Source organism: Furipterus horrens, unplaced genomic scaffold (genome assembly GCF_987537825.1).
Source record: "Furipterus horrens unplaced genomic scaffold, mFurHor1.1.pri manual_scaffold_3, whole genome shotgun sequence".
Lineage (NCBI taxonomy): Eukaryota > Metazoa > Chordata > Mammalia > Chiroptera > Furipteridae > Furipterus > Furipterus horrens.
In genome coordinates this window covers 14,524,587-14,541,781 of record NW_028327173.1, presented here as the reverse complement: position 1 = coordinate 14,541,781, position 17,195 = coordinate 14,524,587, and the positions used below count along the sequence as shown (strand labels likewise).

Sequence of the window (17,195 nt, the reverse complement as noted above, 5' to 3'; positions counted from 1 at the left end):
ATCTGTCAAAACTCATCAGATTGTAACCTGCGATATGTCCAGTTTATTGCATGTCAGTTATACCTCAACAAAGCTGTAAAAACAAAAAGCCACACTCCTGGCCCTGCTTAAGCTCACAGTTGGAAAGCGAGGAGAGGAGAAGGATACAGACACAAAAGCAATAATAATAAGCTGCAAAGTAATTAATTTTAAAAATATTTTATTTATATTATTTATTTTTGAGAGAGGGGAGGGGAGGGAGAAAGAGAGGGAGAGAAACATCAATGTGGGAGAGAAACATCAGTTGGCTGCCTCTCGCACTACCTGGCCTACAACCCAGGCATGTGCCTTGACAGGGAGTCCAACTGATGACCTTCTGGTTTGCAGGCCAGTGCTCAATCCACTAAGCCACATCAGCCAGGGCCAAAGTAATTAATTTTCGAGGAAGAGATAGGAAGGGGAGAGCATACCCATTGGAAAGAACAGCAGAACCAATGGCTAGGGGTCAGGGTGAGTGGTGAGGGCTGAAGCCTGGCTAGAGGGGCTTGGACCCAGCCCGGGTAATAGGGTGACATAGAGAGCTGATCTGGGGCAGAATCTCTTCCTTCTCTCTCCTGTTTGTCCCTCACCTGTCCTTCAACCACTTGTCTGCCTGTATCTTGGAGCTGGAAGAGTCTCCTCCCTACTTTCTCCCCTCCTTTGTCCTTTTAAGACCATACAATGATCAGAGAGGGACCCGGGGAGAACCCACGGCCCTCAGTCCTCACCTTGTGGCCTCCCACAGGAAGGGGCCCTCGACCTTCTGAAGAAGCTGAACAGCTGTCAGATGTCCATCCAGCTACTCCAGGTGGGGTGGGGGCGGAAAGCTCTGGGGACAGTGCTAGTGGGGGGAGACCTCCAAGGGTGGGGTCTGGGGGGAATTTCTGAGCAGAGGGCTGGGGGATCTTGAGGTGCTCTGAGGGTGGGGACTAGGCCATTTAGATGGGGACAAGGGACCTTCCGAGCACAGGGGCCCTCTGGGTCTGGGAGGAAGACTAATGTGCTTTCCTTGAATACCCCAATTCCCGAGGCCCTGGGTTTGTGGGATCCAAGAGGCCAATGACCTGGGGGAAAAAAAACCCACTTTTCAATCCTCCCTGTGTTGCCCCTATAGCCCCCTAACATTACCAAATGCTCTTGGCCCTGAAAAAATTAGCACAAACCCAAGCTTTAGCAGCCAGAGCTGGGTCTTAAGCTGAAACTTGAGCTCAAAAATATGCCTCCAGCACACCAGGGGACTGGGAATGCAGAGGGGGTCCTCATCAGGAGCCAGGCACACCACCACCACCACCCACTCAGCTTTCCACCAAAGCCGTAGTTACCCGTCAGTGCAGGGGCTGAGCCTGGGGCCCTGGCCCTCTGTAAGGATGGCAGGCCAGGGCAGCCGTTATAGGGTCAAGGTTACTATCTCGGCTGCAGGTCGGGCCTGGGGCTCTGGAGAAGTTGAGACTAGGGCAAGGGGGTGGCTGAGCCAGGGCAGGCCTTGCCCATTAGAGCAGCCAGCCCTTGTGTTCCTTCCCAGAACGGTCCCTAACACTCTCGCTTTGCAGACAACCAGGATTGGAGTCGCGGTGAACGGTGTCCGGAAGCACTGCTCGGACAAGGAGGTGGTGTCCTTGGCCAAAGTCCTCATCAAAAAATGGAAGCGGCTGCTGGGTGAGAGGGGACAGGGTTGCCTTGGACCATGTTTTCTCCGCAGCACCCAGGACAGGACTATGCCTGGCTCGTAGCAGGCACTCCGTGTATGTTTGCTGGAGGACTTAATACATGACAGATGGTCTCTAGTGGGGAGAGTCAGTGTTTGTCCACTCAAGTGCGAGATTTGTAGATATGTAAGTTTTCGTGTACGTGTGCCTGTGTGTGAATTTCTGTTTGCCTGTGTGTTTGTGCATCTGTAGATACATATTTGTATGAACATGTGCATAGGGGTGTGTGCAAGTGCCTTCCTGTCCCCATGTGTGAGCATGGATTGCACACATATATGCATATTGTATATGCATCTGTGAATAAATGTGTGTGTGTGTTGGGCAAGTGTGCAGCTGTCCCTGTCCTTGTCCTTTGCTCCTCCCCCAAGCTGTGCTGAGTTCCACTGAGACAGAGCTGAGCAAGCAGTACTGCCACCCTTCTGTTTTCAGACACCCCTGGGCCCCCCAAAGGAGGAAAAGGAGAGGAAAAAGAAAAAGCCAAGAAGAAAGAAAAAGAACTTGACTGTTCCAGTTGGAAGCCAGAGGCAGGCCTTTCTCCACCAAGGAAAAAAAAGGGGGAAGAGCCCAAAGCCAGGTAATTTTTTCTGGGATGGAGTGAAGGGGGCTGATGCTTGCTGTATCCTCTGCCAGCAGATCTGTTTATATGTAATGTCACTGCAGGCTCATCACCTGAGAGGTGGTGGTGGTTATATTCTCCTACAGGGTCCCCTCTGGAGCTCAGCCAGAGGGGTTTGCAAGACCCAAACAGGCTGTCCCTGGCTCTGGCTTCGTCTAGAAGGATGCAGGGACAGGAAATGGTGGTGTTGGCACAATCAAGGCTTTTCTCATCAGCAAGAGTTCTCGTAGGGGACGACACAGCGTCCAGGGCTCCAGGTGCAGGGAAATGAGGCCACAGTGGGTGAGAACTCCCTGCTTTAGAAAGCTCATGCCCCAAACCTTGTGACAGTCCTACAGACAAAGCTTCCAGGACCCCAGCAAGGGCACTGACCAATTCCAAGATCCACGGCACTTGGGGCAGCCTAAAAGCTGTGGTTTCTCACTAGTTATTTCTAGTCCATTCACAGCCCTTCCTGTCTAGATATAACTTACCCATCAGGCCTCATTTGTACTAGAAACAATGTTACCTAGTAATGCAGCTGACATTCCACCTTTGTCAGGGCTGCAGGGAAATGGTGCTAGGAGCTTACTTGCCCATAGAGAAGGAAGTGGTTTTCTGGCTCTTCATTCAAAATTTCCATTCAGTGATGAGAAGGCTGAAAGTTAGGGAGCAGGGACGGTCTCAGGATCACACAGCCCTTATGTGACGCAGTGGGATTCTGATCTTTGCCAGAACCTCTGAAGAAGGGTTGTTTGTCTCAACTCCATGCTCATTCCCCCTTGCTCGCTCCAATCAGGGTCCACAAAATTGCATAAGTTTCAGATATGGCCCAGAAGCCTTATCCATCCTAATAGATAAAAGCCTTCATAGATGATTAAATAAGTCCTACCTATTCCATTTGTGACAGGACATATTACTAAATTCCCTTTGGGTGGGTGGTTCTCTGTTGTTCATCTAATAGGTAAGGGGTGGTACTAGATAACACTGAGTAGTATCTGGTGGTACTAGGTAGTACTAGGTAATCCAGACAATGCCATCTGTGATATAGCAACATATTTAATATACATACCTTTTCACCCAGTATATCTACTATAAAGAAATTATATTAAGACATTCATCTGATTAAACATAAAGATGTATGTTCTGTGTGTAACATTTTTTGGCTGGTGCTTCTGAAATATTTTTCCTCTGAATCCTCTTTCTTTTTAAAAAAGATTTTATTTATTTATTTTTAGAGAGATGGGAAGGGAGAAAGAGAGAGAGAGAAACATCTATATGTGAGAGAAATATCGATTGGTTGCCTCTTTCATGCCCCCAGCTGGGGACCTGGCCCGCAACCCAGGCATGTGCCCCGACTGGGAATCAAACACAGTGACCTTTGGGTTTCCAGGCCAGCACTCAGTCCAGTGAGCCACACCAGCCAGGGCTGAACCCTCTTTAAATGAATGTTTATTGTAATCCTATACTATAAGCCTTCTGTGAAAAACACTGTAGGAAATGATGCTGTAAGAGGTACAATTCTTGACTGGGAGGGAGATATGCCCTCCCATTTTTGGTTGTAAAAATAACTGTGAGGTTGAGGGAATGCTACATGCTACGGTTCCTGCAATGCACAGAATAGTCCCACACATTGAAGAACCATTTATCATTTCAAAATGCCAATAGGGCCCCCAGGGAGAAGCAGTGCAGGACAGAAGAATATTTAATGATGTGGGAAAATGTTCACTGAGTATTAAGAGAAGCTGTGTACTATATAGTATATATATGATTCCATTTTTATAAAAATTAAGTGAAGATTATGTATATGCACAGGAGAAGAGATGAGAAGAATGTACGCCAGGGTGGTAATAGTGATTATTTCTTTTTTTGTTAACTCTTTATTTTAATTTATTGATTTTTAAGAGACATTGAGAAACATCCATTTGTTGTTCCATGCATCCATGCATTCACCATTTGCCGCTTGTATGTGCCCTGACCAGGGATCAAACCCACAACCTTGATGCATCAGAACAATGCTCTAATCAACTGAGCTACTCGGCCAGGGCATGGTGATTATTTCTAATAGATAAGGATTGAGAGGATTTTATTTTTTCTTATTTTTGTAAATTTCTATTTATTTTTCAACAAATAGTGTATTAATTTTGAAATAAGGAAAAATAATAAAGCTATTTTTTAGATTTATTTATTTATTTATTTATATTTTTTGAGTGAGAGGCAGGGAGGAAGAAAGAGAGGAAGAGAAACATCCATGTGTGAGAGATACATTGATCATCCGCATCTTGCAGGCCTGCACCTGGGGACCTGGTCTGCAACCCAGGCATGTGCCCTGACCGGGAACCAAACAGGTGACCTTTCAGTTTGCAGGCCAGCACTCAGTTCACTGAGCCATGCCAGCCAGGGCGAAGGGACTTTTTTAAAAATGAAAATATATGTGATTATAATTAAGAGCTTCATAGTCTATATTATACAACAAAATTTGTATTCGTATTGTTGGATTTTTTCCCCACAATGATCCTGTATTGCTTTTGAAATCAGAACAAATAATAACACGTAAAAACAAACAAGCAAGTAAGAGTGATAAAAATTTGTTGTAGAAATAATGAAAATATATTAAAAAATAGGGAAAAATCATTCACAGTCCCACCACCCAAAGACAACCACTCTTACTATTTGGTATATAATTTTTCTTGCTTTTCTCTGTTTGATTGGTTTTCTATAGGTTTCATTCCTTTTATAGCCTGCCTTTTAAAATGGCACTACTTGTCACGTGGTTCTATAATCACTTCTATGTTCTCTTCCTTTCCTTGATCATTTTGCAAGTTGTATCCCACTCAGAGAAATCCTAATCGGCATTTAACTTTTCACATGGTATATTTTGTTTTCCCAAAGGGGTTAGATGGTTGGCTGGCAGGGATCCTCTGATCCACGGTGCCCAACACAGAGTGAACATCACTGAATATTGCTGGGCCCAGCTGGGCCAGTGTGGCCCCCTGTGCACATTCTTGCTCTGGCAGGTCTGGCCACATCTGGACCACAAGTTTGGTTCTGAGCACTGTGGCAGACGAAGGACCAGAATAGGGAGGGATCTGGTGAGATGAAGTCAGACGACTGGAGGCTGGACTATTGGGAGAGGAACCAAATGGGATACGAACTAAGCTGTTGAATAGGGGTGTAGACGCCATGGTAAAGATGGCAGCCTGAACCCATGCGTTTCCTTTTGCTCCATCCCCAAATCCCACTAAATGATCAGTAGAGGAGTTTCTCTTAAAGGCTTATAAGGACAACAGATATGGTGGAAAGCAGAAAGCCAAATTCTGGGCTTGACTTGATCACTTACTCATACCCTTAATCTCTGAGACTCTGAGATTAAGCCTGAAAAATAGGCATTGTTATCTTAATATTATAGCCTGAAAAATGGGCATTGTTATCTCAGTTCTTTCTTCAAAATGAAATATTTTGCCCTGGCTGGTGTGGCTTGGTGGATTGAGCACCGGCCTGTGAACCAAAATATCGCCAGTTTGATTCCCTGTCAGGCACATGCCTGGGTTGTGGGCCAGGTTCTAGTTGGGGGCACATGAGAGGCAACCTATTGATATATCTCAGTCACATTGATGTTTCTCTCCATCTCTTTCTTTCTCCTGCGCACTCTCTCAAAAAAAAGCAAGTAAAGAAAATCTTTAAAAAATAAAACAAAATGTTTTATTTGTAATATATAACTATATTGCTTTAATTTAACTATTTTGTATTAAATTTATTTTATCATACAGGTAGTTACTTACTCATTGTAGAAAGTTTTAAAAATATAAACAGGAAAATTTTCCGTGGCTGGCGTGGCTCAGTGGATTGAGCACCAGCCTGAGAACCAGAAAGTCACTGGTTCTATTCCCGGTCAGGGCACATACCTGGGTTGCCACCCAGGTCTCCGACTGGGGGGTCTGTAAGAAACAGCCGATCAACGTTTCTCTTGCATATTGATGCTTTTTTTTCTCCCTTCCCTCCCTTTCCTTCTCTCTAAAACTAACTAAATAAAATCTTTAAAATATGTATATATGCAAATAGGAAAATTAAAAATCATTATCTAGAGACAAACACATGTATATATAATGATGTACATATAATAATGTATATAAAATACATATATAGTATATATAATCACATATATATCCTTCTAGACTTTTAGCTATGCATCACCGCCTATAAAGTATTTATTGTATTAATAAAATGGAATTATACTCTATATACTATTCTGTAAACTTTCCACATTTATTTCAACAGTAAACCGTGTTTAGTTTAAAAAGTTTCTAAAAAGTTTAGAAAAGCAAACATAAGAAAAGAATAATATTACTGTTAACATTTTGATGCATATCTTCCTCATCTCTTAGGAACATATATACGTACATTTATATTTTCTTAATAAAATTGGAATCACACTCTAAATATGGTTTGGGAACCAGCATTTTACACTTAACAACATCCTGGACATTTCACTGAGAGGTGGAATTGTTAATGCTCGCTTACTTTCCACAGCCGTGGTTCTGTGATTCAAAGCTGTCACTGTATCTGAGCAGAGAGTGGGGTGGTTTTCTCCCCACCTTGCTGGGTGAATCCCGTTGGCAAGGGTCTTATTTTGGCTAAACTGGTGAACTTCCTTCTTTTTTAGTTTTCTTAATAGTAATTGATCATCATTATTTACTATATAAACACTATAACCACAGTAGTGGAATTTAAAATAAGAATTAAAAATATTGGTTCACAGTGTGCCACCTCCAACAAATGAAACAGTTTTTTTTTTTTCCTCTTTTCTCTTGGTCCTGAGCTACTCACGCGTAATTTTTCCATTCCTGTAGGTGGAGTATACAAACTATTATATTCTTGTTAACTTCTCTTCCTATTGTACCCTAGGCATTTTGTTCATGTTCCCGAATAGTTTTCATAATGATCATTTACAATAACTGTAGAATATTTCCAGTTTGTTCTGAAAAAAAAAAAAAAAAAAGCAATGAGGAAGGGCCCCAGAATGTTGAGGCTCTGGGGCAAAGGCTCGTGTCCTCTGTCCTTTCTCTGCCTGCAAGATTTCCAGCTTCCTGCTCTGGTCTGCACCTGTCCATCCCCCTGGTGCTCTCAGGGAGGAGCCCCGCAGAGGAACTCCAGAGCCTCGTGTGGGACTGGAGGGCACGTGAGGGAGGGCAAAACTTCCCTTCTGCCTCACTGCTGCCTGCCCAGTCTTTAAGCCGGAGTGAAGGTCCGGAGCCGATGGGTCTGGTCCACGGGGCAATTAGGGCTGGCCCCGAAACCTGTCCTGCCCACTGTCTCCCAGACCATCTGGAGGATGAGGTGGGAGCTGGAAATCCCTGCAGAAACATTGCACAATCTGGAAAACAAGAAACCAGATGCCTGGGATTATGGAGCATGAGGACTTCCTTAGCTGGGAACTGCTGTGAGGACATGAGTGATCTAATGTCTTCCTCCCAGATGGCCTTAAGACATAGGTCCTTTTCCTCTCATTTGACAGGTGAGGGAACCCTATGCTCAGAGAAAATGACCTGCCCTGAGGGCGGTGCTGGGAAAACAACTCATGTCATGATAAATGTTATATAGGTTTGTATGCATGTAGAAAAAGATCTGGAAGGAAAGACATTAAACTTAATAGTTGTTACCTCTGGGGAGGTTCATTTCCCCCTTTTTTTAGTGTTTATATTTCTGTACTGTTTGACTGAACAGCATTAAGCAACAGATGTTTATAGAGTGCCTACTCTTTGCCAGGCACTAAACTATTTGCTTGGGATAAGTCAGTGAATATATTAGATTGCGCTTCCCAGGAGCAGACCCTGAGACTTGCGCTCCGGTACAAGGGGTTTATTTGAGAAGTGATTTCAGGAAGTGCAGATCAAGGAGTGAGGAAGGGAGACCGGGAAGGGAAGGAAGCCGGCAGAGGGCGTGTTAATGAGCAGGTTACTGCCCTGGGTGGCCAGGGCTTAAATCCTGTTCAGGACCTCTGTGTGATAGTGGAGAACACACCTGGGGTTGACCCACCTGAGGGCCGAGGAAGGTGGGGTACATATCCACCCAGTACTTCCAGCCCACTGGCCTGCTGGTGCTCACTGGAGCAGAGAGCTGCTGCTGGCAGACTGCACCCCCGGGGGCTTGCAGGAGAAAGTCCTTGTGTCCCAGTACCCTGGGAGAATGAGTGCCCCGGAGGATATGGGCTCAGCAAGGACAGTGTCCACCACAGTGGACAAAACCCACTGCACTCTGCTCTTGTGGAAGTTATGTCGTGGTGGTGGTGGTGGGGGGGCAGGTAGACAACACAGACAATAAAATTACAGCCTGTTAGAAGATGACACCCGTGCCGGAACTAACAGGAGAGCTAGGTAAGTGAGCCAGGGAGTGGGGATTGCAATGTACAAATGGATTAATTTTATAAAATCAATAAAAGACAAACACACATTCTATATCCAAAAGCATGTAGCTATGTGCCTTTTGGAAAATGGGATAAAACATCACCTCTAATCCCATCACCCTAATATAAACATGGTTAGCATTTGGGTGTATTGTCTTTCCATCTTTTTCCTCCTAGGCATTTTCCTGCGAGATTTGAAGCACAATATGTATCTAATTTTGTTCCCTGCTTGTTCACTTGTCATTTTAAGGCAGTTCTTGTAGCTCCAAGGCCCAGGTGCTTCTCTCCTCCTCCTATGGTGCCTGTAGCCTGCCAGACTTGAAGCACAATATGTATCTAATTTTGTTTCCTGCTTGTTCACTTGTCATTTTAAGGCAGTTCTTGTAGCTCCAAGGCCCAGGTGCTTCTCTCCTCCTCCTATGGTGCCTGTAGGGGAGGCTGGACTTTTTCTCCAGCTCCTTGGGAGAATAAGCTGTCCCAGGAATTCCAGCGTCCATGGACGCCAACTAGCCAAGGCCTGCCTGCCAGCGAGGGGGAGAGGGGCCTGCTGAGATTTAGCTTTTCATACTTAGACATGACGCATGCAACCCATCTGGCACATGTTCGGTTTCCTTCCCTTGTATTGCTGCATTGGATGGTGGGCAGGTGAGGGTGACCCGCCAGCCCCGCCTGGAGCGTCTGCTCCCGGTAGCAGTGGTCCAGGTAGGCTCTGTCATCCTTGGCCCAGCAGGCCTGGCACTAGCATGCTTTCTCCCTGACCTCTGACCTCTCTAGATCAGTACTGATGCCAGCCTAGGAGAGTCTCATCTTTGAGTTCTCTTCTTTCAGGAGAGACTCTGTGGATTCCAAGTCTTCAGCCACCTCCTCTCCAAAAAGACCATCGATGGAAAGGTAAGGGACGCTACAGACTTCTCTAGCCCAGAGATTCTGTTCAGCATGTGGCCCTCTCTCTGCTTTAATGTGGGAAGCCCGAGGCTGGGAAAGGAGGGAACTTCATGTGTTGTGGTGCCTCCGAAACCTAGACTCCACACAGTGAGACCAAGGGGGAGGGGAGGGAGGTCGGGGGCCTGGAGGAAAAAGGTGAAGAGATTGGGAAGTACAGATGGATAGTTACAGAATAGTCATAGGAATGTAAAGTACAGCATAGGAAATACAGTCAATAATATTGTAATAAACATGGTTGGTGCCAGGTGGGTACTGGAAATATCAGGGGAACGCTTCGTAAAGTCCACGATTATCTAACCACTAAGCTATCGCCTGAAACTAATACAAAATAATATTGAATGTAAACTATAATTGAAAACAACATTTTAATAAATAAATATTTTTTTAAAAGACTAAGGGGGCCCCAAGTCAGAGGTATGGCTCCTTCACTAGGGTGCCTGATCAGTCACTGTTTCCCTGTCACTGTCCAGGAAACGTTCTCAAGGTCAAGCTGAACCCAGTGAAGACAGAGTCCTTGACAGCCTATATCTGGAGTGTGATCTCTGGTTTGGTCCTGAACTGGTTAAGATACCTACCCCAGAGTAGATATCCTAATCAAGTCATTCATTCATTCATCAAATATTTATTGAGGGCCTACTATGTGCTGGAAACTGTTCTAGGTGCCAAGGATACAGCAGCGAATGAAAGAAACAAAAATCACTGCAGCCATTAGGCCTATATTCTAATCGGGAGACAGTAATATATATTATAAGTAAATTATACACCGGTTTAGAAGGTGACAAGTGCTGTGGAAAACAACGGAGCAGGATGAGGGGAACTGGAGGAAAAGTGGTCATCGGGGTGGTCAGCAGAGTCCTCGCTGAGGACGTGAGCTTTGAGCAAAAACTTAAAAAATGAGGGAATTAGCCATGCAGACATTGGGGTCATTCCAAACCTCAGGAGCTGTGAGGTTACTAGTGGGGCTGAAGGGAAGAAGTTGGGGGGAGAGTTGGAGGAAGGAGTGAAACAAGCCACTGGAGAGTATTCAGCCTATAAATAATATGCTCAAACTTATTAGGATCCCTCTGGCTGCTGTGCCGAGAGTGGATTGTCAAGGCAGAAGTAGAGACCAGGAGACCATTTCAGTAATTCAGGCGAGATATGACGGTGGCTCAGGGTGGCAGCAGGCGAGGAAAGGAGGCGGACTCTGCTGCAGATATATCTTGAAAGCAGAACTGACTAGATTTCCTGACAGATTGGATGTGGGGCACAAGAGAAAGAAGAGTCAGGATGACTCCAAGACTTTTCACATGGGCATCTGTCTGCAAGGATGGGGTTGCGTTGATTGGTAGGGGGAGGACTGTAAATCAGGCTGTGGCAGGAGACCCAGAGTTCAAGTTCGGATATGTCGGATTTCAGGGGTGTACTAGTCATGCAGGTGCAGAGGTTGAATGAGCCGGTGGGGTATTCCAGGCTGGAATTCAGGAAGGAAGTCTGGGCTGGAAACATAAATTTCAGAGTCATTAGCATGTAGCTAGCATTTGAAGCTGGATGAGATCACTGAGGAGACAAGGTGGGTAAAGGAGTGAGTGTGAATGGTAATCCAGGAGGGAGGTCAGAGGTCAGAGCAGGAGAAGCAGAGCCGAGGGAGAGCAGGGCAGGCCAGAAACTGGCTTGGAGGTGGATCGAGGCAAATGACAAGTGTCCAAGGGCCATGCTGGATGCTGGGACAAACGGCGGGGATGTAAGGTTGGCTTCTCGGCAAGTATGAGTGGCAGAGGCACAGCTATGTTAGGCTTACTGTACCAGTAAAACCGCCCCCGGAAAAAAAAGAAGAGGCACAAAAATTAGGTTGTTTAAGGCTTTATGAAGATTAAACCAGCCTGAGATGTTGAGGGGCTGCCTGATTCCAACTGGTAGCTTGCATGCCAGCTCCAGCTGATAGTGGAGGCTCTCGGAGCACTGCTTGGAGAGAGTCTGGGGCTGCATCCTGCCTCTGAAGAAGAGAGTTGTGGGTCCATTAGCAACATCTGCCCTAAGTGAGGGTTAGGAGGCCCCATGTCATCCTGGCCCAAAACCAGTGGATCTCAACAGAGAGTCACTTAGAAATTTGTGGAAGCATTTTTGGTTATCACTGTGACTTGGGGGTATCTTAGTCAGCTCGTGCTGCTATAACAAATTATCATGCACTGCATGGCTTAAATAACAGGCCTTTATTTCTCACAGTTATAGAGGCAGGGAAGTCCAAGATCAAGGTGCCAGCTGATTCAGTTCCTGGTGAAGGCTTTCTTCCTGGTTTGCAGATGGCCTCCTTCTTGCTTCTTGCTCTGTCTGCACATGATTGGGGGAGTGTACTCTGGTCTCTTTTCTCTTCTTACAAAGACTATAATTCCATCCATGGGCCCCATCCTCATCTAACCTAATCATCTCTCAAGGGCCTCCTCTCCAAATACTATCACATTGGTGGTTAGGGCTTCAACATATGAATTTCGGGGGACACAAATATTCTGTGTGTAGTGGGAGTTGGGGAGGAGCACTCCAGCATTTAGTAGGCAGGAGTCAGAGATGCTCACATCCTGAGACGTGAAGGGCAGCCCTGAGTAATGAAGGATTGTCCTATCCCAAAATGAAACACTTACCACTAATCCAGTTCTGGGTTTCATGCTGTAATACAAACATTCAACATTTGTGGAAGGATTTATACCTTCAGACTTCTCTCCTCACTTTGCCTGTGGCCTTGAAGTCTCCTGGCTCCCTCCCATAATGCACTCTTTTTCTGAAGGTCAAACAGAATACATTTGACAGGCAGTTGTGCCATTTTCTGCTGGCTCAGTATTAAGGATGGGCAACCCAAAGGGACAGAAGCAAGTCTTGCAAATTCACTTTATTCACTACCCAGGCTGTTTCCTGTACTCTCTACCTCTCTGTCTCATCTCTTTTTCATCCAGCCATCCATCCATCCATCCTGTGTACACATTCTGTGCAAACAACCTCCTCCAGGGGTTGAGAGCATGTGCGCATCCTGGGTGACTTGTGGGGACCATGGGAAAATGGAGAGTACCTGCCTGTCTGTAGGGGGCACCCACTACCTAGTCCCAGCTTGTTGTTACTTTATGGAAATGCAGGCTTAGTGTGCCTTGTCTTCCAGCTTTTCAAGGGACACTGGACTTCTAGATTTTTAAATGAGAATCCCAGTTTTAAACATTGGCAGCATATTCACCTTTTTCTAAGACACAGTAGGGCGAACAACACATATTTGTAGTCCTCCTGTTGGCAACCTCTAAGGCCAGGCAAAGATTCAAACTCATGATCTCTACCTTCATACAGCTAATTGCTAGTGTAGAGGCAGACACCAAAATACTTGTTTTTTGGAGATATAACACACAATGGGAACATCAGAAGAGTGTTTCATTATGACTTGAGAAGTCAAAAGAGACTTCATGAAAGAGAGAGTATTTGTGCTGAAAATTGACAGATGAATGAATAGGAGTTTTCCTGCCAGACAAGCTGAAAGAGGACATCCCAGGCAGAGGGAATGGCAAGTGCAAGCAAAGGCATGGCAGTATGAGTGAGCATGGCACTCTGGGAACTGTAGCTGGGGATACCAGGGAACAGACCGCGAAGGGCACCACTGTGTCAGGGAAGAAGGTTGTCATTTATCAGCTGCTGTAGGACCCAGCTGTGGGAGGGAATTGGTTGACTTGTTTTCACCTGAGCGGTACAGGTGCTTGACGGTGCAGTAACTGAAGTGCCCTCGAGGTGGCGCACACGAGTAGCAGGCCAGGCCTCCTTGCGCCTCTGCTCTGACCTGGAGCAGGAGAATTTTCTAAGCCCTTAGTGGTGTCAAAGCAGAAGGAAGCTGTGATCAATCCACCCTGCCACCTCCACTCCCACCAGTGATGCCCCCTCTGCCATTGACTCAATTCCCAGTTCTCTACGTTGAAAGCAAAATGAACGTGGCTGCCTGAAATGCCGCCTAGAAATGAATTCCAGCCTACCAGTCAGCTCCTAGCCAAGAGGAGACACAAGGACTGGGAGTGCCCAGTCAGGAAGGTGAGGGGGGAAATGCAACAAGCAGCCTAGCCTCGCCCAGGTAAGGGGACTCTGGGAAACACTGCCTTTTAGAAACACAATGAGATGTATTGAAAAGAATTTGGAAGACAGGTGCCCTAGATTTGTAGTGACTCTGCCATTTGCTAGTTGGATGACCCTGGATAAGTCAGTTCAGCTCTCTGAGTCTCAGTCGACTGACCTGTAAGATGGGGGTAATTATGACTCCCTTTCAAGGTTATTGTGAGGGTCAAATGAGGTAATGAAGTGCTTGGCACTATTCCCAACCCATGCAAGTGTTCAGTGAGTACATAATGATTAATAGTGATACTCATACTTAATGTGGTAACCTATGTAAATTGCCTAACACTTGGTTACTAGAATTCTCGTAGGTGCTTTAATTCTCTTAACAACTGTATAAGATGAGTACTGTTGTTATCCCCATTTTACATGTGAGAAAACTGAGGCATCTAGAGGTGAAGGTATTCGCCCTAGGTCACATAGCTACGAAGTGGTGGTGTCAGGCCTTGAACCAGAGAACTTGGCTTTGGAGCCTAGGTTCTTAATAAATACACCACCACATTGTAGGCATTTCCTAAATGACAATGTTATCATTGTTGTTTGCTATGGTGTCTTCTTCCAAGCAGCATCCTCAGGCTCCCCCGGTGGTTCCCCACGGCTGAGTCCTAGACGTTGAGGAGGTGGAGACGGACACACAGAACAGTGAGGGGTTGGCACCAGGAAGAATCCGGAGCTCGAGCACAGTTGGAGGAGACGAGTGGGCTTAGGTTTTAGGAAATGACAGGCACTGGCTCAGAGGGAGACTCTTCTCTCAAGTCACTGGCCTTCCAAAGAGGACCTGTCCCCTGCCTGGCTCATCTCCAGCTAGCCCCCGTGGATGTACCTATCATCTCTCTATGGTCAGCCCCCTGAACTCATTCTGTGTTCATTCATCAACAAGGGTTCATCAAGTACCTACCTAGAGCACTGTAATCACTGCTGGAAGACAGTGGGGTCCCCCTACTGTGGAACCTGTAATCTGGACATGGAAGCAGACAATGTTTATAAACGCATAAACAAGTTAATTATAGACTTGGATAAATGCTATGAATGCAATAAGTTAGGTCATGCACTAGATAGTTACAGGACAGGACAGTCTGTGTGGCTGGGGACTTCAGGAAAGGCCTCCCTGAGGATGTAATATTTGAGCCTGACTTGTGAGAAAGAACCAGTCATAGGAAAACCTGGAGGAGGAAGAGCCTTCTGGGAGGAGGTGCCAACTGTGCAAAGGTACTGTGGTGGGAGGACAGGAGTGATCAAGGAACAGAAAGCAGGAGGGCAGGAAGGGCTTCAGTGGATGGTGAGGTGAAATGGCACGAGATCAGGTCAGAAGGTAGGCAGGGGCCAGACATGGAGGAGCTGGGGAGCCACGGGGAGGAATTTGACTTTATCCGTGGTGAGGAGTTTGACTTTATGCCGAAAATAAGTGGAAGCCGCTAGGAATGTCTGCAGCAGGGGAGTAATAGGATCAAGTGTGAGTTTGTGAAAGCCCTTTCTCACCCCTGCCTAACTGTTGTATGGCAAGTAGATTGTAAGGGGAGGGGGGTGGAGAGGATGCAGGGAGACCGGCTTCGGGGCTCTCGTGTCTGTGCAGGGGACAGCCCAGTGGTCGGGACCAGAGTTGGGTGCAGGGAGAGTCACTTTGGCAGCAGGCAGCCCCTGGACTCTCCAGTTTGTACCCTTCCCAACCTTCCCTCACCTACACCTTCCTCTTCTGCTGAAATCCAACTCCAGGAGAGAGCTGGCTGGATCGCAGCTCCCCCATCTCTGTGCCCCGCTGCCAGGCCACCCAGTTGTCAGGCAAGGTTGAGTAGAGTCCAGGGTAATTTGGTCTTAGAACAGTAAGGTTCAAACAGCATTTAAAAAATACATGGAAGCTAGAAATCCCTTTGGACAAAATTTTGGGGAATTCAAAATATAAACCTTATAAGAGCAGAGTCTCCCCTCCCCAGCCCACCCCACTCCTGTGGCAGCACTGGGACACCTTGGAGGAACTTCAAAGCTCAGAGAACACATCAACCCTGTGGTCCAAAGACATCTGTGGTGACAGAGGGGATCCAAGGTCAGGCTGAACAGCGAGGGTTGGGGATGAAAAGGTCCTGGCAGAATTCACATAGAAGAGTACTCAGTGGGATGTTGGATGGGATTCTCTCGTAACCCCAGATTTTTAACACAAGGAAGCCTGGGCTACTCAGTCAGCCTCCGTGTCAGACACAACTCCTTGGGTCTGACTTCTCAGAAGCCCAGCGTCATCTTCCTGAAGGGTAGAAGTACACTTAAAGCCCCAGGGCTGTGTGCTGTACAACTCCAAGGGGTACCCAGGTGACATTGTGAATGGCGCCCCTTGGAGGGAGGAAACACAGCGGCCCTTTGGGACCTTCCACAAGGGTTTGGTGTGGTAAGACCCTGGATGGAGGGAGGAAGGGCCCCTAATTTCTTCAACTCTGATGACTCAGTTCTTCCTAGGAGGCATGAGGGCTGGCTAGCAGATCCTGATGGGTTACTGAAAGAGAAGACTAGAGAGAGCCCTGGCTGGTGTGGCTCAGTGGATTGAGTGCTGGGCCATGAACCATACAAGTCACTGGTTCGATTCCCAGTCAGGGCACATCCCTGGGTTCTGGGCCAGGTCCCCAGTTGAGGGTTTGCAAGAAGCAACCAATCAATGTGTCTTGCACATCAATGTTTCTCTCCCTCTCTTTCTCCCTCCCTTCCCCTCTCTCTCTAAAAAAAAAAAATAATAATAAATAAAATCTTTTAAAAAAGACTGGGAAGAGCTAGCAGAGGGAGTTATATGACTATCACTCCATCCTCTTATCTGTAAAATGAGGCTGATCACTTGTGACTCTCAGGCTTGCAGAGGGAAATAAACAGCAAAAGTCAGTGCATGGTGGCTTTTGTTGTTACCATCCTTAACAAGTCCCAGAGTTTGGCCAAATCCTTTCTCTCCAGGCCCCTCACCCTCATGCTGCAGCTGCCCTGAGCCCCCCAACATTGCCCAGGCCTCTCCAGAACTTTTCCATCATCCCCGACTGAAACTCTGTACCCATTAAACCTTAACTCCCCAAGCCCTCCCCTGCCCCTGGTAACCACCATCCTGCTTCGTGTCTCTATGAATTTGACTATTCTAGGTACTTCATATAGGTGGAATTATGCAATATTGGCCCTTTTGTATCTTGCTTATTTCACTTAGCATACTGTCTTCAAAGCTCATCCATGTGGTAGCATGTTTCAGAATTTCACTCCCTTTTATGGCTGAATAACAATCTACTGCATGTATAGACCACATCTTGTTCGCCCATTCACCCATCAGTGGACAGCTGGGTTTCTTCCATCTTTTGCTGGCAGCTGCTTGACAACAGGAAGACAGGAAGCCTGTCTGAGCCATCAGCAGAGTCACTGCTCATTTAAAAAAAAATGTGTTTCTCATTACTAAATTAGA

The 17,195-nt window shown here is 46.4% G+C and overlaps 1 protein-coding gene across 2 annotated transcripts in view; it reads left to right on the top strand.

The window, feature by feature from the left end:
• The window catches only part of TCEA3 (transcription elongation factor A3), a 35,294-nt gene that overhangs the window by 4,250 nt on the left and 13,849 nt on the right, over positions 1 to 17,195 (top strand). The window contains exons 2-5 of one of the 2 annotated variants that reach the window (XM_090268774.1): positions 764 to 826; positions 1,569 to 1,674; positions 2,154 to 2,298; positions 9,551 to 9,613. In XM_090268774.1, the coding sequence (XP_090124900.1) occupies positions 764 to 826; positions 1,569 to 1,674; positions 2,154 to 2,298; positions 9,551 to 9,613 (377 nt within the window). The remainder of the gene's footprint in view (positions 1 to 763; positions 827 to 1,568; positions 1,675 to 2,153; positions 2,299 to 9,550; positions 9,614 to 17,195) is intronic. The other variant, XM_090268775.1, reaches the window with a different exon arrangement.